The 26,110-nt window shown below is 38.3% G+C and overlaps 1 protein-coding gene across 3 annotated transcripts in view; it reads right to left on the bottom strand.

Annotated features, from left to right (window-relative positions):
* Nucleotides 1–1,354: 1,354 nt before the first annotated feature.
* LOC140200080 (F-BAR and double SH3 domains protein 2-like) overlaps nucleotides 1,355–26,110 on the bottom strand; it is a 245,379-nt gene continuing 220,623 nt past the window's right edge. For all 3 annotated transcript variants that reach the window (XM_072262822.1, XM_072262820.1, XM_072262821.1), the window contains 7 exons: nucleotides 25,090–25,224; nucleotides 23,666–23,749; nucleotides 22,737–22,914; nucleotides 19,280–19,500; nucleotides 8,177–8,306; nucleotides 7,770–7,855; nucleotides 1,355–6,082 (listed from right to left, as the gene is read on the bottom strand). In XM_072262822.1, coding sequence (XP_072118923.1) covers nucleotides 5,999–6,082; nucleotides 7,770–7,855; nucleotides 8,177–8,306; nucleotides 19,280–19,500; nucleotides 22,737–22,914; nucleotides 23,666–23,749; nucleotides 25,090–25,224 — 918 coding nt within the window. In that variant the 3' untranslated portion in view covers nucleotides 1,355–5,998. The remainder of the gene's footprint in view (nucleotides 6,083–7,769; nucleotides 7,856–8,176; nucleotides 8,307–19,279; nucleotides 19,501–22,736; nucleotides 22,915–23,665; nucleotides 23,750–25,089; nucleotides 25,225–26,110) is intronic.

Raw genomic sequence — 26,110 nt, forward strand, 5'->3', positions numbered from 1 at the left:
CAGGGCCACAGATGGACAGGGAAAATAGTGCTGTAATATAGAATAACCAAGCTACACTTAAAACTGGGAAAGTACTTCAGCACTTAGAGCTTCCTCCTTCTGCACTCACCTCAAAGTTCAGTTTTGTTATTAAAGTATATTATATACTTGCAGACACTCACAAAACAATGAAACTATAGAATTCACTAAAAAAAATTTGAAACTTGCAGCTTCTCAACTGACAACAGCATTTATCAGTACTTAAGCAACACAATAATCTTCAATTTATATCAGCTTCTGAAACAAAAAGTTCTTGATGGATTATGCATAAGATTATCAATTTTCTCTGCAAATGGAGGGGCATGCCTGTGTAACCTTACTGCTATTGGCAAATACGTCCCTCTGCATTTATAAATCTGCACGTTTTTCAGGATTATTTGCAGGAGCAAAAGTGACTTTGCAGCAGTATTAGAGCAGCTAAGTGGCACTGACATAAAATATAAGCCTTGATTTTGTTGAAAGCTAGAACTCGAAAAAGTGTGATAAATGACCTATTTGTGCATTTTTTTATGTTCTCAATATTTCAAGGCTTTTATCCCCCACTGCTTCTCTAACAATGATTTGTAACAGCTAGCACATTCTACATCCTATTCTGCTTTCAGCTGCTTACCAAGGCCTCAAACCTATTTAGCCAGAGAATGGCGGATCTGTGGAATTCATTGCTACAGGTGGCTGTGGAGCCATTGGGTATGTTTAAGGCAGAGGTTGATTCCTGATTAGTCAGGGCATGAAAGGATAATGGTGGTGGTGGTGATGGGGGGAGGGGAGGGGAAGGGAGGAAAGCAAGAGATTGGGGCCGAGAGAGAAAAAGATCAGCTATGATGAAATGGTGGAGTACACTTAATGGGACCAAATGGCTTAATTCTGCTCCTAAATTTTATAATCAATCCTGACAGTAAAGACCTTTCAACCATCAGGCTCCTGAACCATTGTGGATAACTTCATTCGCCACAACATAGAAATGATTCCACAACCCATGGACATTTTCAAGGACTCCACAACTTATGCTCTCAGTATTTATTTATCTATTTATTTTTTATTTGCACAGTGTCTTTTTTTGCACATTGGTTGTTTGTCAGTCTTTGTATGTAGCTTTTTAAAAATTGATTGTATTGTATTTCATTCTACTGAAAATGTATGCAAGAAAATGAATCTGAGTGGTATACAGTGACAAACACGTACTTTGATATTAAATTTACTTTGAACTTTGAAATATTACTATACAGGTGTAGCATTAGAGCAATTTGTGACACTATAGATGTAATCACTTAAGTTGAAATGTAAGGTTCAGACACAATGCCAACTACAACTGAAATAAAGTTGTTTTTTTTTATTTAACATTTGTACATAATAAATACAAGTTTTAACAGCCAATACACTGCAGGAAACATTGCACACCTGCTTTCTCTGCTTGAAGTACTGACACTATACAATGTACTGTATATTGTGGATAGTCGGCCCATGTATAGACAACTAAAAGGAACATAGTTTGAAAATTCTTAGCACTTTTTAATTTAGAGCAAATATGCAATTTTAAAATAATACTTGAGAGAAAATATAAAATATGGGCAAACTGGCAAATAATCAATAGGCAAATGAAATAATGGGAAATAATGAAGTATGGATGAATTGGTATCAGCAATAGTCAGATTATAACAATATGATCTGTAAACATAAGAGTAAAAAATAACTAAAGAAAATGTCAACAAAAGAATTTAAAATAGGATGCTAACAATATCTAAGTGCAGGTTTCAGAAAAATAATTGTTTATTTTAGTTACATTCCTGTTATATTCCTTTATCATTTCAACTATTTTGTGCTTTCTTCCTGTAAATGCCATTAAAATTATCAGGTTTATTCCAGGCTTTGTGATGAAACATTATATATCACTAAATAAGCTCAGGCATAGGTCTTCACCAGGATTTTAATTTGTTGGTCAAGTTGTATGGAACAAGTGATTTCACCATATTACTGAGATGTCAGAATCAATTGCTGGCTGGAATATGCCTGTCCTGTGTGTTCTGAAACTGCAATAAGGCAGCAAAATAATGCTGATAGGCTATCTGCATGGCCTGAGAAACTTAAATTAAGCCAAATATACCTTAACTTCAAGCCAAGTAGGTGATACATGGGGAGAGACAGCCTTCATGGATACAGCATCTTTAAATGGCAGTTATGGAGTTATGCGTGATCCTTTCAAAATTGTCTCTTCACTATAGGTTTACAAAATTAAAAGTTGAAAATTCAAAGTAAGTTTATTATCAAAGTACACGTGTGTCATCATATAATATCCTGAGATTCATTTTCAGGGTAGTATATGGTCACGTATATGCATTTTGATAATAAATGTACATTGAACTGTTTAATTTCGTAAACCTATAGTGAAGGGACAATTTTGGTGCACATGATTCATAATATTATTCATCAGTGACATGTTATTATCTCACTTGTTCTATATTAACTGGATTGCAAAGTCAGAGGGATGTCTTTAAGGTGCTATTTTTAAACTATTGTACTTTTGAGGAATCGTGTGACAGCAGTCTCAAAACAAAAACCTCGATTATATTTTGTCAAAGACCAAAGAAGAGTCATAATAGAGGGACATTGATCAGTTGGACAATTTAGCTAAAAAAAAAACCACAACTGCATCATCCTCCCTCCCAATCTAACTATTGATGAAATTATCATAAAAGCATGTATTTATCCATTTGGAGTTTTAAGTATTATTTGAAATATGCTGCTTCAAAACTACCAACAAGAAAAAAAAATCACCAATTAAAGGTTTTGCATACTTTTAGCACAGATATTCTTTTCAGAAAAAATCTTCTGGTAAGGCAAATTGAACAGAGATCAGATTCTCTCTGCAAATTTACACAAGTGCCTTGTGTTCCTTGGCCAACAGGAGATGCACATCTGTGCCAGTATCATACAAAAGCACCAGTTTCATCTGGTTGACACCCAATTGCTTTGCTAGTTAATGACAAGATGCAGCAGACAGAGGTATTAATGATGTGACTGTCATCTCAGATGAAATATGAACCGATTGAGTAAGCAGATATATTTTCCAGACTGAGAACAGTTTTAAGGTTGCACAATTTTGTTTGTATTCAACAAATTAATTCTCAATGATGCATGTAAAATCAATGCTCAAAGTTTCGTTGCCTCAATTAATCATGCCAACCTACAGAACAAGATAAACATAAGTTTCACTTACCATTTTCTAGCAGACACTGCTCTAATCTTAATTCACAAGCAACATGTGTGATTCATTGAGGTTCAAATGTATTAAGTGGCAACTTGCAACTGTCCTTCTGAAATCTCTCATTTTAACTGGTTTGGCACTACTTATGAGATGGAACCAGAAAGGTCATCAATCATGGACTTTTCTAGGGACATCACTATGCTTTGTACAAGTAGCTGGAAGTATGACGACAGTGAACTCTCCAGCAGGGACCTGGATTTGTTTAGGATTGAAGTAGTACAAGAGGTGTGGCGACAGAAGAAATTTAAACTCTGCTGGCCATTACAGTTGTTGATAAGTACATGGATGGGAGAGGCATGGAAGGCTTTGGTCCATGTGCGGGTTGACGGGACTAGGCAGAATAACAGTTCAGCAGGGACTGAGCCTGTTTCTGTACTGTAGTGCTCTATGACTCCATTAAGTCATAAATTACAGTTTTCTGGTAATTTGTCTTATATATGTTAATTAAGCAAGATATGATACAGGGATAGAGTCAATCGCATTTCAGCATAATGTATTTGATGATATTTCACTGAATGCTTATTTTGATATATACATATCCCTTAGGAAATAATCCTAATTAAAAAAAGAGGAATTAGCAGCTCATTTCTATCTAACAGATTATGCAGTAGCAAATAATGAGACTGTGATGTATATTTATTGGTTAAAACAAAGCAAGCACATTTGAATTTTGCTGACAACACAGCTTGAATAAGGAGAAATAATGGAGCTATTAAATTTGAAAAGACTGATATCTGCATAACGACTTATGATGGATCATAAATATGATTCCTTCATTTTGATATTCATTATGGGGAAATTAAAATAACACTAATTTGAATTGTAACATTGGTTTTATTTTTGTTGTGGATCAGCCATGTAGAGATTAAAGAAATAAAATTCCTATTGGAAATGAAAGTGGTTTAAAATAGTGCAACTAACTTCAAAAACACGATTGCTAATCTCAGTTTCTCCTCCAGCAATGTTGGTATACAAGATTGACATGAGCACATTGCACTCTAAGAGTGGGGTTAAGATGAAAGAGAATTCAACAACTGGCAGATTTCAGATTTGAAAATTTTAGTCGAATAAACTAGATCAAAGAATGTACCTTCCAAAAACTGATTTTTGAACTATTCAAAATCAGCAACCTTTATGAAAACATTTGGTCGATATTTGTTGAATGTTTCAAGTAGGCATCAAATACAATGTTACCCTTAGCTTCCAGTCCCATTTTTCCAGTTTTCTAGCTTTTAGTACATTCAATACAGTATATCTGAAAGTCTGAAGTGTGGACTAATAGCAGTGTATATGTAATTCAGAAACCTGAATGTTCTGACAAAAGGCAATTTAAATAGACTATCACTTTAACAATGGAGATAACAATTCTCATGTTCTTACCGATAAACTTCAAACCTGCCAACCTCATTAAAATGTAACAACTTTCAATTTATATATTTAATTAATACAGCAACCAAGTTCAACTCTTAACTGCAATAAAGAAGCTGGATAACACAGCAAAAATCCTCCCTTCCAGTCTGATATTGGAAACAAGTATTTTGGGGAGTATAATGTCAGTTCTTTGCAAATGTGACAAGCACATCATGATTTATGCAACGTGTACTTTAAAAGATAACAATTTCAAAAAGCTTTCTTAAACAACTAAGAGGAAAGAAAATGCAATATCCAGAAAATATTTTTTTCCTGCTGGAAGGATGTTCATATTCAGCTTCACTAATAATGTTTATAAAGATCCCTATTTTATCATGTCCATAATGTATTTTCTTTCTTGACTAGAATTGTGGCATAAATATTAGTCATAAACAATTATGGAAAACTAAGACTCGAGTTAACATAGAGGCATTTCTTTGTATTTATTCCCTTATTTGTTTGATTATCTTTCTTTGCGCTAGAACTACCGAGAGGAACCAGCCCCTCTTAAAAGAACATCAGTCCTTACTCAAGTCTATTCCCTCAATTCTAGTCCAATCATGCTACTGCACATTACAGCTGAATACATGTATACAGACTGGATTAATACTAAAGGGAGATTCATTTTACAAATAGATCTTTGTGGCTACATTGTGTTAATTAATGTACATAATAAATGGTATGAACATTTCCTGTGCCTTTAAAAAAAATCACTTCCATCTTGATCTTTCAGTGTGAAAACAATGATAAGCAATGAACTGGTAGTATAATTGTTCCTATATCTGGCCATGGCAAAGAAAACAATAGCCTTGTACATGGACAGTACCAGAAAAATATTTTTCTGATACAAAACTGCGCCCTGCACAGCACCATAGGCATATAATTACAGAAGTACCAGACTCTGCTGCACTGGGAACAGATGACACGGTGTGCTTTATATATATTTTTAAATAGTGTACCAAAACAAGGCTGGACCATTGAAAATTGAATCGGCCAACCTGCATTCCTTTTACTATACTAGCAAGAAAAGGACAAAATAAAAATACTAATGGCCCAATTTGAAGAAATAAACAAAGCAGTGGCTATAAAGGCACAAGATATTTGTAAATTAAAGAAATAACATTGATTTTCCTCATGATCCACACTTCATAAATTCCTTTTAGAATTTGCCTTCTTCTGCTCCTTGAATTTCATTGTATAAATACAGCAGAGAATGCAAGGAATTTGAAACCAAAATGTTCTGAATAATTCAGTCTCAAATTTGAACACACAGAAGTCTGCGATGGGTTACACTAGAGTTATTTCTACTTCCTCTGTCTTTTCTGTTTTCCGACGATGATGCTGAGAAGGTGGAGGTGGAGCAGCTCGTACCTGCAACGGGAAAATTCTCTGCATCAGAATCTAAATTAACATTTTTTTAAAATAAAGACAAATTAGCCATGAGAATTATTGTCCCTGTATAGATATGTGATGAGCACTGTAGAATTCCAGGCTGATGGATGTTCTATGAAAAAATGCTCAATTCTGTGGGATAGAGATACTATGAGAGTGCCTCACCTATTAAATATCCCTAAAGGTTAAAATGTAGCATGTGAAAATAAAAACAAGTTGACCCACTGCATTGATCCATATCAACTTCTGGGATTTAAAAAAAAAGCTTATATTTGTGGCAAGCCACACTGAAATAATATTGAACTTCCTCCTATGGAATGAGGTAGAAGAAACTGTCTGCGATCATTACTCTTGTTTTAAAATAGTTACTGAAAATACAACCCATTCACAATTTAGGGTCCTGAACTGGGGTACAGCAAATTTTGGAGGCATTATACGGGATTTGTAGGAAGATTCCTTGCAGGGAAAAGGGTATCTGCCAAGGGGTTTAAAAGTGTGATGTCAAGAACTTAGGGCCTACTTGTTCCTATTAAAGTGAAGGATGGCGGTTTTGGGAACCCTGACTAATGAGAAATATTGAGGCTCTGGTTAAGAAAGAGGGAGATGTACATTATACATAAGCAACAAGGAAGTACTGAATCTCTTGATGATGACCGTAAGTACAGGAGTCCACTTGAGAGAAGTTAGGAGGGCAGGAAGCAAATATGAGAGGAATTTGGCATACAAGGCAAGGCAAAATCCCAAGAGATATTAAGAGTAAAAGAATGGCTAAAGAGAGAATAGGTCCCCTTAAAGATCCACATGACTGCGTATGGAACCAAAGCAAATGGGAGAGATCTTTAATGAATATATCTCTTTAGTGTTTACTGTGGATAAAACAGTGGTAGCTAATGAAATGGGGGAAATGCGTGGTGATACATATTCAGAGTAGAAGGGAGGAGAAATTGGAGGCCTTAAAGTGCATTAAGGTGGATAAATCCCCGGGGGCTGGCCTGGTGCATTCTTGGACCTTGTGGGAAGCTAGAAAAGAAATTGCAGAGATCTTTGCTTCATCTCTGGCCAGGTGAGGTTGTGGAGGATTGGATAGTGGGTAATGTCATATCATTGTTTCAAAAGTGTAGCAAAAAACAAGCCAGAAAACTACAGGCCGATCAGTGTAGGAGTTTATTCTCTGAAATGCAGGAGGCTGAGGGTGACTTAATAGAGGTATAGAAGATCATGAGGGGCATGGACAGGGTGAAAGCACAGTCTTTTTCCCAGGGAGAAGATGCTAAGAACAAGAGTGCATAAGTTAAAGATCAAGGCGAGAGATTTAGAAGGGCCATTAGGGCAGCTTCTTTGAAGCATGGTGCATCCTTGGAATGAACTGCCAGTAACAGTGGTTGAGTTGGGCACATTTAAAATCCATCTAGATAAGCAGGCAGGAGAGATTTAGAAGGTATGAGGTAAATATAGGCAAATGGGACTAGCTCAGTGAGCAATGCAGTTCACATGGACAAATTGGGCCAAAGAGTCCACGCCCACGCTGTATCACTCTATAACAGTATGCAACAAAGTCTTTAGGAGGATGAAGGAATGTGCATTGTGGGAGTCTGTCCATTGTAGAAACACTCCCCTAAAAGCTTCAAAACAGGCAAGATCATAAAAACCAATACATAGGACTTACTGGTCGGATTTTTCCAACTGAAGTTTCTGGTGTTCTTTTCTGTTGCTGCGAATTAATGGATGCTTCTGAAATTACGTTTTCATGATCTGAAATTTGAACACAGTACACTATACAGCTGTTTCCATTAAAACCACACATGATGTCTATATTACTTGAACAGATGTAAAAAATGTAGATTCCACTTGTAATGTTTCAGTTCTAGAAATAAAGATTATTTCTAATGTGCAGCAAAATGTAGCTGTATTCGGAATTTAATATAGCAATGTATACTTTGAAAGAAGCAAAATGAGGTTCACAACACTCAATCTATCTGTGGTTTTGAATAAATAAGAACCTTACAGAATGCTGCTTATAAACAGTATCAGCTAACCCAGTTGATATTTTTCAATACAACTTTCATTCTATACCTGTTACCGATGGTGATCGAGGGAAGAACTGTGACCCTGCCTTGTCTGGGCTGCTGAAAGGGCTGGAGGGTGGCTGATCATACAATGGTAATGATGAAAGACTGGCCTGTGGTCTTGAGGATGGTGATACCTAGAAATTAAATTTTAAACAAAAAAAAATGCCTGAGTATTCTATAATGATGGATTCAACTAAGTTCGCAAGGTCTTTCCATAATTATACCAGCCAGAATCAACATTGTAGTAGATTTCTCATCACTTGCCTGGAAGGACAAGTACAAATTCAATACAAAAAGCATCCTGATGTTATCCAAAACAAAGCAGTCACCTTACATGGAACTCTATGCACCTCCTCAAATACGTGTTCCTCTGCCGCATGAGCTCTGTTGCAGTATGCATCATCTACAAGATATACTGCAGCTGCTTAACAAGGCTTCTTTAATATTACTTCCCAAATTTATAAAGTCTGCCATCTAAAGGTGGAAGGGCAATAGATGTACGAAAATAACAAGTCGTGGTTTTATTCCAAAGTCCAAGATCATGACTCCCAGACAGCAGATTTCTGCCAATGAAAAAGTGCAACTGGAATTTACTTTGGGGAACCCATAATCAAAAAGACCATTGTGCTCCACCGCAAAGACTTTCTGGCATCTTCTTGCCATTTGTTTCTGTAATGTTCTAAGGATTAGAATTTGGGTCACAGTCAGGATAGATGCTTAGTAAATGTGTGCACCGAGTAGATTAGGAGTCCATCAAAATAAACATGAGCAAAAATGCTCGATTTCTGTGAAATACCAGCCATTGTAACAAAGTTCACTACAACAACCATACTTAAGGTTGCTTCCTCAGCTGAAACATGTTTACTGTCTTATCTTGTCACCAATGTTCCTTAATGTTAGCTTTAAGTACTAGATTTGCTCACCTGTGCCAATTCTCTATTTGTGATGGTCATAACTTTAGGTTCCACAGAACAATATTATTACCATATTTTAATGAAATAACTAATAAACTAAAATAGATTGAACTTCTGCTCTGCCTGTGTAAGCCATTGCAAAAAAGCGTGGAAAGACACTTTAAAAGGTTTTGAACAACATGTGTTTGGGATAAACACGAAAAAGTTTGCAGATGCTGGAAATCCAAAGCAACTTACACAAAATGCTGAAGGAACTCAGTTCAGGCAGCATCTATGAAGATGAATAACAGTACCTGCTGAACCGTGTCTACGCCCACCTGGACAAGCCAGCGAGCACTGTGAGCGTTGTGTTTTTTGACTTCTCCAGTGCGTTCAACACCATCCGCCCTGCTCTGCTGGGGGAGAAGCTGACAGCGATGCAGGTGGATACTTCCCTGGTACCACAGATTCTTGATTACCTGACTGGCAGACCACAGTACGTGTGCTTGCAACACTGTGTGCCCGACAGAGTGATCAGCAGCACTGGGGCTCCACAGGGGACTGTCTTGTCTCCCTTTCTCTTCACCATTTACACCTCGGACTTCAACTACTGCACAGAGTCCTTAGCATCTTCAGAAGTTTTCGGATGACTCTGCCATAGTTGGAGGCATCAGCAAGGGAGATGAGGCTGAGTACAGGGCTACGGTAGGAAACTTTGCCACATGGTGTGAGCAGAATTATCTGCAGCTTAATGTGAAAAAGACTAAGGAGCTGGTGGGAGACCTGAGGAGAGTTAAGGTACTGGTGACCCCTGTTTCCATCCAAGGGGTCAGTGTGGACATGGTGGAGGATTACAAATACCTGGGGATATGAATTGAAATAAACTGGATTGGTCAAAGAACTGAGGCTGTCTACAAGAAGGGTCAGAGCTGTCTCTACTTCCTGAGGAGACTGAGGTCCTTTAACATCTGCCGGACGATGCTGAGGATGTTCTATGAGTCTGTGGTGGCCAGTGCTATCATGTTTGCTGTTGTGTGCTGGGGCAGCAGGCTGACAGTGGCAGACACCAACAGAATCAACAAACTCATTCGTAAGGCCAGTGATGTTGTGGGGATGGAAATGGACTCTCTCACTGTGGTGACTGAAAAGAGGATGCTGTCTAAGTTGCATGCCATCTTGTTCGATGTCTCCCATCCACTACATAACGTACTGGGTGGGCACAGGAGTACGTTCAGCCAGAGGCTCATCCCACCGAGATGCAACACAGAGCGTCATAGGAAGTCATTTCTGCCTGTGGCCATCAAACTTTACAACTCCTCCCTTGGAGGGTCAGACACCCTGAGCCAATAGGCTGGTCCTGGACTTATTTCATAATTTACTGGCATAATTTACATATTACTATTTAACTATTTATGGTTCTATTACTATTTATTATTTATGGTGCAACTGTAACGAAAACCAATTTCCCCCGGGATCAATAAAATATGACTATGTTACGGGCAGAGAAGAAAGGTCTCAGCTTGAAACGCTGACTGTTTATTCATTTCGATAGATGCTGCCTGACCTGCTAAGTTCCTCCAGCATTCTGTGTGTGTTGCTGTGTGCTTAGGATTGTGCACAAAATCTTACATCCATACCTTTAATTGCAACAGCACCGCAAGTAACTAAGAATCAGCTTATATTTCAGCAGAATCAGCTACAAATGGACGATTACCGCTTTTGAGTCTTTCATTGTTCCATAAACAGACTAATGGGCAGGAAGCAAAGATTGTGTTATTTCCTTCTTTTCTGCATTTCTGTACTTTATGTTTAAAAACAACAAATCATTAAAGCTGCTGTGACTTTACCTCAGAGAATTTGCTGCTTACAGTTCAAGATTTTTATCACTATCAAGAAGTAGCATTCTAACGTACACCACAAATTAAGTTCCGTCTTTTTAAATGGCACACCCATTCTTCTGGACAGATTAGGAAGTATTATAAACACAAGAGATCCTACATACGCTGGAAATCCAGAACAACACGCACAAAATGCTGGAGGAACTCAGCAGGCCAGACAGCATTTATCAAAATGATTAAACAGTCAATGCTTCAAGCCGAGACCCTTCATCAGGACTGGAAAGGAAGAGGGATGACGCCAGAATAAGAAGGTTGGGTGAAGGGAAGGAGGACTAGACAGAATATGACGGGTGCGGTCAGGTAGGTGGGAAGGGTAAAGGGCTGGAGAAGGAGGAATCTGTAGGAGAGGAGACTGGACCATGGGAGAAAGGGAAGAAAGAGGGGCAGCTGGGGGAGGTGATAGGCAGGTGAGAGGAGGAAAGAGGCCAGAGTGGGGAACAGAAGAAGAGGGATGGTGGAGGAAAATATTATTGGAAGGAAAAAAAAATTGATCTTTATGCCATGTTCAGGTTGGAGGCTACCTATATGGAATATGAGATGTTGCTCCTCCACACTGAGAGTAGCCTTATCGTGGCAAAGGGGGAGGCAGCCATGAACTGACATGTCGGATAGGCAATATGGATAGGATTTTAAATGGTTGGGTGCTGGAAAACTCTGCTCTTGGCAGATGGAGCAGAGGTGCTTGATGTTAGGAAGTATTAGTTATCCGCTGAGAAATATATGTACAAGAAATATGTAAAAGAAAAAAAAAGAAAAATAATAATCACTAAAAATGCACTCTCATTTCTATGATGGAACAGTGAAACAAAAAGTTGTCCCTTAAATTTATCGGAGACTGAAATCTGCAAAACACATTAAGAAGCAGGAAGAATATTGGAGTTTTAGACCCAAATTATGTACTCTAGACATGAAAAGTTCAGCATTCTGTCACTATGTTTTAAACTGGATGGCTAAACAAAAAATTCCATGACTAGGCAACACACTGATTTGTGTATATGCTCCCTTGAGGATTAAGAAATTACTTACACTTGTCACAATAATAGTAGGAAGGTATCAAGTGTAAGTTTTATAAAATATGTTTATATAGCCAAACGTTAATTGGTTACAATGACTGCTAACGATGACACCAGCAGTTGATACCTCAGATATCTTTTGTGTTCAACATAGCAACTGCATGAAGTGATCCACCTCATGATGTCAAATGCCGACATCCGGAACTATTTTGTTACTGATGCTGTCTGAGGTTATCAGCTGCAAAGTGACATCTGGTGAGCGAGTCTGGAAATGAGACAATGTTCCATGGCATATTTGATAACATAATATTTGAGTGAGACCATTAAAAGGAATTATTGAAGACTGATACACCATATTGAGTCATTTTGATGACATAGACTTGGAGGATTATATTAATCACTGGACACTGGGAATCTTACTATACTGCAAAGTCTTAGCTGGCAGAAGAAAGCTCAGTAGTCCTGTACAATGAAAAGCTACACCATCTTAACTGGTTTTATTTTTGCCCATATCTGCCTGCCTGCCCATTACGCCACTGGCATTTAGGGCAGCAATGAAGATCCTTCATCTCTGGTGGTGTTCAGGGCTTCCGTCATCATGCCAGTAGCTTCCTCTTGGTTTTCACTACTGTCATGCAAGTCCCAGGTGGAGACTCAGGAATACTGTCACACTCAGATGTAGAAGGATTCTTCACTGTTGTTTCTGTAACAATTTTGTTTTACCAGTTAGGGTTGTTAGCCCTGAACTGAACCTCCATACCTGGAGGACTGGTGGATCACTCTTAGTCTGGCCTCTACCCTTTGATCTGTTTGGCATGGGTGACCCTACCAAGAGCCAAAGCATAAAGCCCTCACTCCAGCCAACATAGATCTGTGGGTCATTGAGGCACGCAAGCCTCCAAACCCAACAACAAGGTTGTGGTCCTCTTGGAGATTTGCCTATATTTGACAATCCTTAAACCTTAACTTTTGTGAGACTTATCAGTCATACAACATGAAATGGACTCTTTCAACTCATCATGTCCACGCTGGCCATCTAGCATTCATTTACACAAATTCTATGCTAATCCATTTGATTCACTCATTAGCACCCCCCCCCCCCGGCCAAAGAATCGACCTCTCACCTACACAGTAGAGTTACTGTGTTGGTAGGGTTACTAACCTAACAATCTTCAATCTTTTCTCTGGAGGAAACCAGACCACACAGATCAAGCAATCACATGAAAAACATGACCAGTCAGGAATGAATCTTGGCCACAGGAGCTGTCAGGCAGTAGCTCTAATAGATACACCATTGTGCCACATTACAGATAACACCTGTTGGTTTATACATTCCTGCACATATCGTCAAGGGGTGCAAAATTGATACTTGTTGACCTTCATCTAATAAAAGTGTTGACATAATTTGGAAGACATCTGTGTACCTCTTAGGGGTAGTAGCATATTTGGTAAGTTACAAATAGTCCACATGTTTTTAACATGTCATGATTTCCCCTGTAAATTTAGTTTGGAATACTTGTTTTATGGGGTCTCTTATTTTTGGATTATGGCCAAAGGAATAATGAAAGCATGTTGATCATAGTGGGCTGATGAGCTCATTCAGGGTTGCATTTATTAGTAAGGGCATCAAAGTTTATAGGGAGAAGGCAGGAGAATAGGGTTGAGGAGGATAACAACACTAAGGGGCAGAAAACGCTGGTGGGAGTTGTGTACAGGCCACCTTACAGTAGTAGTGAGGTTGGGGATGGCATTAAACAGGAGATTAGAAATGCGTGCAATAAAGGAACAGCAGTTATAATGGGTGACTTCAATCTACATACAGATTGAGTGAACCAAATTGGTAAGGGTGCTGAGGAAGAGGATTTCTTGGAATGTATGCGGGATGGTTTTCTGAACTGACATGTCGAGGAACCAACTAGAGAGCAGGCCATTCTAGACAGGGTATTGAGCAACGAGGAAGGATTAGTTAGCAATCTTGTCGTGCGAGGCCCCTTGGGTAAGAGTGACCATAATATGGTGGAATTCTTCATTAAGATGGAGAGTGACATAGTTAATTCAGAAACAAAGGTTCTGAACTTAAAGAAGAGTAACTTTGAAGGTATGAGATGTGAATTAGCTAAGATAGACTGGCAAATGATATGTAAAGGGTTGACGGTGGATATGCAATGGCAAGCATTTAAAGATCGCATGGATGAACTACAATTGTTCATCGTAGTTTGGCAAAAGAATAAACCAGGGAAGGTAGTGCACCCGTGGCTGACAAGGGAAATTAAAGAAGAAACATACAAATTAGCCAGAAAAAGTGGCACACCTGAGGACTGGGAGAAATGCAGAGTCCAGCAGAGGAGGACAAAGGGCATAATTAGGAAAAGGAAAGAAGATTATAAGAGAAAGCTGACAAGAAACATAAAAACTGACTGTAAAAGCTTTTATAGATATGTGAAAAGAAAAAGATTGGTTAAGACAAATGTAGGTCCCTTACAGTCAGAAACAGGTGAATTGATCATGGGGAACAAGGACATGGCAGACCAATTGAATAACTACTTTGACAACAACAGGAATTCTGCAGATGCTGGAAATTCAAGCAACACACATCAGAGTTGCTGGTGAACGCAGCAGGCCAGGCAGCATCTCTAGGAAGAGGTACAATCGACGTTTCAGGCCGAGACCCTTCGTCAGGACTAACTGAAGGAAGAGCTCTCTTACCAGCTCTTCCTTCAGTTAGTCCTGACGAAGGGTCTCGGCCTGAAACGTCGACTGTACCTCTTCCTACAGATGCTGCCTGGCCTGCTGCGTTCACCAGCAACTTTGATGTGTGTTGAATAACTACTTTGGTTCTGTCTTCATTAAGGAGGACATAAATAATCTTCCGGAAATAGTAGGGGACCGAGGGTCTAGTGAGATGGAGGAACTGAGGGAAATACATGTTAGTAGGGAAGTGGGGTTAGGTAAATTGAAGGGATTAAAGGCAGATAAATCCCCAGGGCCAGATGGTCTGCATCCCAGAGTGCTTAAGGAAGTAGCCCAAGAAATAGTGGATGCATTAGTGATAATTTTTCAAAACTCTTTAGATTTTGGATTAGTTCCTGAGGATTGGAGAGTGGCTAATGTAACCTCGCTTTTTAAAAAAGGAGTGAGAGAGAAACTGGGGAATTATAGAAAGGTTAGCCTGACATTGGTGGTGGGGAAAATGCTAGAGTCAGTTATCAAAGATGTGATAACAGCACATTTGGAAAGCGGTGAACTGATCGGAAAAAGTCAGCATGGATTTGTGAAAGGAAAATCATGTCTGATGAATCTTATAGAATTTTTTGAGGATGTAACTAGTAGAGTGGATAGGGGAGAACCAGTGGATGTGGTATATTTGGATTTTCAAAAGGTTTTTGACAAGGTCCCACACAGGAGGTTAGTGTGCAAACTTAAAGCACACGGTATTGGGGGCATGGTATTGATGTGGACAGAGAATTGGTTGGCAGACAGGAAGCGAAGAGTGGGAATAAATGGGACCTTTTCAGAATGGCAGGCAGTGACTAGTGCGGTACTGCAAGGCTCAGTGCTGGAACCCCAGTTGTTTACAATATATATTAATGACTTAGACGAGGGAATTAAATGCAGCATCTCCAAGTTTGCAGATGACACGAAGCTGGGCGGCAGTGTTAGCTGTGAGGAAAATGCTAAGAGGATGCAGGGTGACTTGGATAGGTTAGGTGAGTGGGCAAATTCATGGCAGATACAATTTAATGTGGATAAATGTGAGGTTATCCACTTTAGTGGCAGGAACAGGAAAACAGATTATTATCCGACTGGTGGCCGATTAGGAAAAGGGGAGGTGCAATGAGACCTGGGTGTCATTGTACACCAGTCATTGAAAGTGGGCATGCAGGTACAGCAGACGGTGAAAAAGGCCAATGGTATGCTGGCATTCATAGCAAGAGGATTCGAGTACAGGAGCAGGGAAGTTCTACTGCAGTTGTATAAGGCCTTGATGAGACCACACCTGGAGTATTGTGTGCAGTTTTGGTCCCCTAATCTGAGGAAAGACATACTTGCCATAGAGGGAGTACAAAGAAGGTTCACCAGATTGATTCCTGGGATGGCAGGACTTTCATATGAAGAAAGACTGGATCGACTAGGCTTATACTCGCTGGAATTTAGAAGATTGAGGGGGGATCTTATTGAAATGTATAAAATTCTAAAGGGATTGGACAGGCTAGATGCAGGAAGATTGTTCCCGATGTTGGGGAAGTCCAGAACGAGGGGTCACAGTTTGAGGATAAAGGGGAAGCCTTTCAGGACCGAGATGAGGAAAAACTTCTTCACACAGAGAGTGGTGAATCTGTGGAATTCTCTGCCACAGGAAACAGTTGAGGCCAGTTCATTGGCTATATTTAAGAGGGAGTTAGATATGGTCCTTGTGGCTAAAGGGATCAGGGGGTATGGAGAGAAGGCAGGTACAGGGTTCTGAGTTGGATGATCAGCCATGATCATACTGAATGGCGGTGCAGGCTCGAAGGGCTGAATGGCCTACTCTTGCACCTTTTCTATGTTTCTAAATCAGTCATGATGGCCTGGTGGAGCACTCAATGGGCCAAATGGCCTAATTCTGCTCCTGCCTCTTATGGTCTTACTGGTATCTCACTTGAATTAATTTTTCAGGTGCAACCTAGACAGAAGGAGGCTGTGTAAGTGCTGTCTCTTTACTTGGCCCCCTTCACAGTCCTCATGGGTCTTCAACTGCTTCTTCAAGTCTCTGATCCCTGTCAATAAGGATATGCATCATAAATCATAACACAGTGAATCTTAAAACCTGGTCAGCAGAGTACTGCAGGGCCCCTTCAGTTGCTCCAGATCGCAGAATTACTGTTTCTTCATGCCAGTGCTCTGGTCCAAAACATTTTATTGTGACAGGATAAATTCCGCCTTTTCAACAAAGGAGATCATTTGGCCTATTTATTCTCTGCAGGCTCACAGAATAATTCCATTTCTCTACTTATTTTCTCTGCAACCATTCTTCCCAAAATTCCACTGATTCAAGTTTGTACCTCTAACCTATATACCATGAACAATTTAGTGGCAAGTTAACCTATCAACCAGCATGTTTTAGGATGAGGGAGGAAACCACAGCATACTGGGGGAACTGATGTGCCCAGAGGGAAAAAGTACAAATAGCATTGGATGTCAGGACCAAACCTAGGCTGCTAACTGTGCAAGGCAGCAGCACTACTAGTTGCACCATATTATCCCATATGAATGTTGTGAATTTGAGAGTGGGTTGAAAACCAAAGACATGCACCATGTTGTCAGAGTGTTAGTTACTCAGCATCATCCTTTGCCACAGTGGAGGAATGCTTATGACTAGCACTCTTTTAAATAAAGGCATTGTGAGTATTGCTGGGAAACTTTATGATATGCTACCTTATGGCACCAAATGTTGAGCTATGGGACCCCTTACTTATTCTGGTCTATACCTGAATTTACATGTGGAAACACAAAATATTGTGGGTAATGTCAATGATACCCTGCAATCAGAGTACCATGCCAACTCTGGTGGCTTCGATCTTGCAAAGAAGTTCTCTCTCTTTGAAAAGAACCTGTTAATGGTCTCCTTTATGCAATAGCAGACAAAAAAAAAAGCAACTGGGAAGGGCTAAGATCATTCATGATAATGATCCCAGGGATGAAAGGATTAACATATGAGCATTTGATGGCTCTAGGCTTGTACTTGCTGGAGTGTAGAAGAATTTGGGGGGGGGGGCAGAAATCCCATTGAAACCTATTGAATATTGAAAGGACCAGACAGAGTGGACATGGAGAGGATATTTCCTATCAAGGGGGGGTCTAGGACCACAGAGCATATCCTCAGAATACAAGGAAGTCCCTTTAGAACAAAGATGAGAAGGAATTTCTTTAATTAGAGGGTGGTAAATCTGTGAAATTCATTGCCATGGATAGCTGTTGAGGTCAAGTCATTGGGTCTATTTAAAGTGGAAGTTGATAGCTTCTTGATTAGTAAGCGTGTCAAAGATTACAGGAAGGAGGCAGGTGAATGGAGTTGAGGGCAATAATAAATCAGCCACAATAGAATAGCAGAGCATATTTGATGGGCTGAATGGACTAATACTGCTCCTTTGTCTTATGGCCTAATACACAAAAATTAGAGCATAGAACAGTTCATCACAGTACAGACCATTCAGTTGATGACTTTGTGCTGACCTTTTAATTTACTCCAAGATCAATTGAACCCTTACCTCCCAACATAGCCCTCCACTTCATCACCAAGGCCACATATATGCAATTCAAACTGAGATCCTTGTATCCCTAAGACTAAAATGTAGAACATCTTTATGTAAGCACAGATTTTTAACATTGCTGCTAGGTTCTGGATCAGGTAGAATCTAACTAATTGAGAACCTATCAACCTCCTCTTTCTGCAACCCAAGCAGATGTATCCTTCTGCTGAGTGCCTTTCTCTTATTCCTCTTCCCTCTTTCACTAGTTCGTCTTCTCCTGACGTGCTCTGCTCATGCCTTCCTGCATGAGGAAAGGAAGCAACTGACCTATTCAGAAGTCTTACAGTCAACAAAAAATACTGCAGCACCAGCTACACTTCTTCTAGACTTAGGAAACTTCAAATACCAGGAAGATAATAAAACATATAGAATTGTAGCTTTAGTCAGACCAGCAAGGTACCTCCCAGCAGTTATAATTTCTCATTGCAGTGGTTCTTCCTACTCTTAAATATGTTCTATAGCGAGCTAAAATTCATTGCTAGACTGCTGAGATGCAGTGAATCAATTTGTTTATTATGTATACCTCAGTAAACATACACTAGCATTTGTGGCATCTGGTACACTTCACTCCTAAAATATAGCCATGTTTTGTAACTTTAAGGACACTTGTTCTCTTTCAACCTCTCTAGATTAAGCTAACCTTAATGTTTCGCTGCAGAAAAAAGCACACATAATATATTGATAACATTGAAGCTATCCTTGCCATTTTGTCTTGTGTGCGTGAAGTTTATCCTTGGCAGAAGCAAATGATCCAAATAATCCAGATTTCAATAATTTGTGAGTAAAATCTGTACGGTTGCATTTAGTAGTATTACAATTATTAGAAAGGTAAATGATAGTTAACATAACAGGTGTGTCCAATGTTACAATCACTAGAAATGATAATCATTCATTAAGGCAAAGTTCCTTGTATTGCAAGTGTCTGGAACTTTTTCCACTTGAAAATGTTAGTATTAACATGTCTGAGCAAACTTTTACATACCATGACACAGAGCTATTAAACTCTTACATACCTGTGCATCTCCAATCCATTGAGGGTCACCATTCTCAGATCCTGCCAATTCTTCTACCAAGACAGAAGGAAAGACACCAACACGGCCATTAAGTTCACCTTCCCAGAAGCCATCATCCTCTTGATTTTCTTTGTTTAGTATCCTAATGATAGCTCCCTCAGGAAACGAAAGTTCATCTGCTGTCTGCCCCTCATAATCGTAAAGTGCCTTCACAAAACAAACTGAATCGGAAACAAACACATTTTACTACTGAGAACGTTATGGAAGGTAAATCAAAACAAACAAAACTGCAACTTATTTGTACACAATGACTAAGAGAGCAGTAATTGACAGAGTTCTATAATGGAACATAAACTTTTCCTTATTTATTTAGATTTGCAGAATATACATATTAGAAAGCATAATAAACATTATAGATGATATTAAAGGATCAGATGAACTTGTCCAATATTAGGAAAATATTATACAGTATGGTCAAATTCTGTCCTAACTCCTTTTGTAAGTTTGCAGATGACCCCATCATAGTGGGCTGGATCTCAAACAACGACGAGATAGAGAACAGGAAGGAGAAAGAGAGCCTAGTGACATGATGCCCAGCCAGCAACCTCTCCCTCAGTGTCAGCAAAACAAAAGACCTTCGGCAAACAGGGCAAAGCACACACCTGTCTGTATCAATAGTGATGAGGTGGAAATGGTTGGTAGCTTCAAGTTCCTAGGTGTAAATATCAATAGCAATTTGTCCCTGTCCAGCATTTAGACACTAAGCCAAGAAACCACAGAGGGTGTCTATTTTCTCAGAAGGCTGAGGAAGTTCGAGATGATGGCAATTGCTCTGCCAAAGATCACAAGAAATTACAGAGAGTTGTGAATATAGCCCAGGTTCTCAGGTAAATCAACTTTCCTTCCATCAACTTCATCTACAATTCCTGGTGGGGAAAACAGCTAGCTAATTCAATAAACTGCTCCCAGTGCAGTCATTCTAACTTCTCCTTTCTCCCATCCGGCAGAAATGAGGGCACGAACCACCAGATTCAAGGACAGCTTCCATCCCACTGTTACCAGACCAGTGAACAGACCTCTGATATGCTAAAAGATGAACTCTTGAGCTTAATCTCCCAAATTATTTAAAATACAAGGGTTGCGATGAATGTCTACCTCCACTGTACTTTCTGTGTAACTGCACAACTATACTCTGCATTACTTTTTCTTACTTCAATGAAATTACATATGGCATGATATGTCTGAATGGCACACAACACGAAATCTTTTCACTGTACCTCACTACGTATGACAATAATAAACCAACACCATAATAGTACAGGACTACCAAGGTAGACGAACTGAGGGATTTCTGTGCCCAGGTATTTAATTCACCAAAAGCTAATGGCTAATAAACAGAAACAAACACTAATGAAAGCTTCAAATAGATTAAGAAAATGGAATACAGGTATCGGCCTCAAGGTCGGCATCTAATAGGCAGGTCACTGTTTTGAACTGCTGCCAGTGGTTTAGATACAAATTATTTGAACTAAAAGTCTCACCTTGTTGACATGATTTTGTAACAATCATGATATAGTTGGATCCTCTAGATTATTAAACCAGCCCTATGGTCTACTGTCCACTGGCACTTTTCTTGACGGTTAAAGAACAAAATGGAGGAAAATGCAATTCCCTGTACTAATGATATGATCAGCAATTTTTCTTAAAATAGTCATATTTTCTTTACCAAAACACAGAACCCCAAGTTGAAGTAGTAGTGATCTATTCAGTTTAGCACAAATGTTCCTCAAGGAAGATATATTGGTGTTGTAAGAAATACAGAATCATTACAATGATACTCAGGTTTCATGGGTTACACTGAATTTAGAAAGTTGAAATAATTTCAGTATTTAAAAAAATAAAGGGATGTTAAAGATACTGAAAAATGTTGCATTCTGGAGGAATTCAGGCAAAGGGTTGCAACTTAAAAGTAGTGCTAGCCATTCAGTAGTGAAATCACACAAAGGGTTGTGGAATTCGAGGATCTTCACTCAGAGCATATATATATGCTCATTGGAGACGATCAAAATTAAAAATGACAATCCCCTACTGCAGATTCATGTTGAGGCACAGCTCCACACTGCTCAGTTCAAGTCTTTAAGACACAAATAGATAAAAGATGCTGTAAAGGTATTTAACCAAAGGAAATATGCAGTTGAAACCAATTTTTCTCAACTCACATTGATCTCAAATTCTCACTTTTTACACAACAGACAAGTAGAGTGGTGGCTAAAGACCAATGTAATTGGGGAATATTAGACTCTGTTCTTCTCTCTTCACAAATGCAGCCTAACCTGCTGAGCATTTCCAATATACTACATTTAGTAAAACAGATTTATATACAGTAGAACTCAAACAGACTTATAAGACAAGTTGTTTATCCTTCACATAAGCAGTCATTCTAATCACATATACTTGCTCTGCTGGCTACATCACAATTTTTTTTCTTCTGTCACCTATCTAATACCAAACTTTGCAATATCGTCCCTCTCCGCCCCAGGAATAGCTAGGCAAATGAAGTAACTCTAATGCAATCAGTGAAAAAAGGCAAACTGAGGACAGATGTTCCATCAAACATGTGATAATTTTTGATTAATTTAGCTGAGGACCATCTGCTATCAGAGTTAGCAATATACCAGTAGGACCTGTCACTCTAAATTACAAAAGAAAACTGTTGAAATGTCTGGTATAACAAAATACGTCGCACCTTCTATAGTAGTTGCAAAATTAGAATCACATTATTAAAAGTACAGTTTTTTTAAAATCACCTTTCTTTTTTTTGTCAATATCAACATCAATTAGTCAAATATTGATGACCAGCCAACACACTATTTGTCCCTCTTCCCTCCAGGAGAAGGCTTAGGAGCTTGAAGACTCGTACGGCCAGATTTGGGACTGTGATAAGACTGCTGAACAGATAATGACCCGGATCTGGGCCATACCTGCCAAATATCTGGACCTGCGTCTTGGTTTTTTCACTACCTTACTTTCCATTTTTCTATTTTCTATTTATGATTTATAATTTAAATGTTTAATATTTACTAATTTTTACTATTTAATATTTGTAATCCAGGGAGCGGGAAGCGCAGAATCAAATATCGCTGTGACGATTGTACATTCTAGTATCAAATGTTTGGCGACAATAAAGTATATTACATTGACACTGAGCTGATCGAACACCATAATTTTATTTTTCCATTTGATAAAAACTGTAAGATGTTGGCAATAAATAAAAACAAAGTTCAAGAACACTCAGCATGTCAGGCAGATCTGTGCAAAGAGGGAAAGAGTTTGTGCTTCTAAATCCATAATCCTTCAAAGGATTATGCCAGATCTGCTGAGAACTTACAGCATTTTTGCTTTTAAATTTAACCAATGTCATAATTTCTTTCCAGGATTAAAAAAAAATAAGAATTACCACTAAAATCTCCGTTAATGCCACCAATAACCAGCTCAGGTTCTGTAGAGTTGCTGGAAGAATGCGATCGTGCATCCAAGGAGCCCAGAGTTTGGAGCATGCCGATTAAACTATTGGAAGTGGGAAACCGCAGGTACTTTTCTGGTACATATCCTACTTGTGCTGCTTTATTCCTTGCCTTTAAGTGAAAGACAAAATAAGTGAGAAAGTGAGAAAAAGAAATGTTACTCTTAATCAAGCTCTACTCATCAAATTGTATTTAGGGTTTTTAATATGTAAAGCTTGTTCTGTTGAAAAATGAATTAACTCAAGATTCAGTTATTTCCCTTTGTGATGTGAACCAAGGTATTTATTAAATTTCAACAAAATTCAGAAGTTACACCCTATCATTATGCATAAAATCTATCTCTTCCTCATCCTGTAATAGAGAAACTGAAAAAATGCTGCTTAAAATATTTTTGTGCAATTCTGTAAGTATACAGAAAAAAACTTACAACTTGCAATAAAAACAATTCAGGACTTTTCAAAATATATTGAAAAACATATAATTTAAATGCCAATGATATGGTCAGCATTTAATAGCTTGAAATACTTTCTTTACCAAGACACAAGGTATATAATCAAGTTACTTTTGCAATTAACAGATCACTTTATAATATGCTTATTATGGCTAAAAGACAAATGACAATTGCAGCATGTGTAAAAAGGCCGGCATTTTTTGGCATCCTTTAAAAACTCAACATCTCAATATACTTTACAGCAGAGTGCACAGATGTACACATGCAATGGGCTGGGAGGCATTGGGAAAAAGGTCCCATCAATAAAAATTAAAGAGACAAGTACCAAGTAGCAATGTGTATATGATATTTAATTTTCTTCCAAGCCTCTATTTATAGTCATTATATTAAAAATTAAAATGCATCACAGACCTTCACCCAGTCTTCCATATCTCCATCTTCAATTACTTCCAAGAGTTCATGTTCTTCAATGGTAAGCTCATCTGGCTGGTTAGCCTGCGTAAGCAAAAGTTTCAAGCTATGATTTTACAACAATGGCTAGTTTTCTTTAAATTATTTGCCTCTCATTCATTGTATTTTCACATGAACTTTTAGACAGTTACAAAAAATGTGATTTCTGCAAAATGTGGACATTCATTTCAAAATTCAAGGAATGTTCATTAATTCATGGCTGCCAACTGTGCAAACACATCAATTGCTTCTTACCATGAAACAGTTGGAAATAGTGCATAGGAGTAAAGGGACTGGATATGGTCATGTGTTTTCTACATAGTTTATATTATAAAAAAGCAGAGATCCTGAAAATATGCCACATTAATGGGGAATATTGAAAGTGTTTTGTGTGTAATTGCTGCTATAGAATAAAATAGTAAAAGAGCACATTGGAATTAATATGAATGACCACGGCAAAAGTCATTTTGGAAGAAACTAGATACATAGCTCGCTTGTCCCACTAACCAAAGTAGGGAATCACACAACCTTTCCAACAGGCATGAAAGTGAGAAGTTTCTTCTAAAGACAATTTAATTTCTAAATAATCCATAGGATACGTTAACTCGGAACAAATATTTGAATTTTTTTTTTAAAAAAGTAAATTTTTGACTAATGGGAAGTTTTATTTTTTGCCTTTTTGTCTTAAAGAACACCCAAAAGCTTCAATATACACAAGTCTCTTTGGCCTCTAGAGTCATATTTGTTTCCAGTATTCAACATTGACAATGTCTTTGCATATAATGCATACTATTACTAAGACATCTGTGTCTTATTGAAGCCACTTATGCTATAATTGAATTCAGCAAATGCCAAAGAATTTTGCTGGTGTTTTGGATTCCTTAATTACAAGTTATTTTCTTAGTTCAGAGTGTGCATTTATTAACTCTTTCAATCAGAATGAGAATCAGGTTTAACATCATTGGCAAATGTTGTGAAATTTGTTGTTTTGTGGCAGCAGTACATTGGGATACATGGTAATAAAAACTATTAATTACAATAAATATATAAAAAATAAACAGGTAGTAGAAAAAGGGAGTGAAAAAATACTGAGGAAGTGTTTGTAGGTTCGTTGTGCATGTAGCTTTTGTTTCCTTAATGTTCATCTTGTTCTGAGCTATTTCTAAAGACAGAAAATTTGAATGTTTATATTTCCCATTAATATTTTAATTGGCGATTTGAGAGTGTGAACCACCTTAAAGATGAGTAACTTAAGCATCTTTCATTTGCATAATCTAATTACGAGCAAGAAAATTACTTTGAAACTAAGGGCCTGTACAACATACAGGAGACATTAAAATCACATATTTCACACAATTCTCCATGTCCACTTTATGATTACTAACCTTATATGAATAGAGCACTGTGCAAGTAAGAGGATACATTCGCAATGTGCCAGATGGACTTGAACTGCTATCATCAAATACGTCCATATTGTCCTCAAGTTCTTCTCCATCATCCTTTTCAAGATCCAGAGTTCCCTGAACAGAAAAATTAGAGTTGCAAGTTGACAGCCACTGTACCAATGATAAGAGTAAGATATGCAAGACTGACAGATAATAAAAGGACCTTGAAACAGCTGGGTTTTCACAAAGAAACCTGAAAGGCTCCACTATTGGAATAGGCTTGCAGCTTGTTTCGATTTTGCTTTCTGATCTTCATTTCTATTGAAATACTTGCCTTAGTATTTACATCCAGTTATGCTATTTTAAAGTAGTTCAATCTTTGTAAGAAGTTGCAATGAAATGATTCTATATTTGTTTTAGATCATATTCATGTGCATTTGAAAGTTAATCTTCACTAATTATGGATTTCTTTAAGATTGTGAAGGATGTTACCACATCTTACCAAGCCCCTCCATTATTTGTAATAGTTGGATTGTCTCTTTGATTCAGAATCAGAATTAGGTTTAACATTACCAGCATATGTCATGAAATTTGTGGTTTTGTGGCAGCAGTGCATTGCAATACATAGTAATAAAAACTAAATTACAATAAGTGCATATAAAAAATAAATTAAGTAGTGCAAAAAGAGAGGGATAAACCATATTGAGGGAGTGTTCAGAAAACTAATGGTGGTGGGAAAGAAGCCGTTCCTGAACTGTTGACTGTGTCTTCAAGCTCCTGTACCTCCTCCTTGATTATAGCAATAAGAGGGCATGTCCTGGGTGATGGGGGTCCTTAATGATGGATGCTGCTTTTTTGAGGCATCGCCTTTTGCAGCGTCCTGGATGCTGGGGAAGCTACTAATCATGATGGAGGTGGCTGAGTTAACAACTTTCTGCAGCTTATTCTGATCCTGTGTAGTGGCCCCTCCAAACCAGTTAGAGTGTTCTCCACAGTACATCTGTAGAAATTTGCAAATGTC

The sequence above is a fragment of the Mobula birostris genome, chromosome 7 (genome assembly GCF_030028105.1).
Source record: "Mobula birostris isolate sMobBir1 chromosome 7, sMobBir1.hap1, whole genome shotgun sequence".
Lineage (NCBI taxonomy): Eukaryota > Metazoa > Chordata > Chondrichthyes > Myliobatiformes > Myliobatidae > Mobula > Mobula birostris.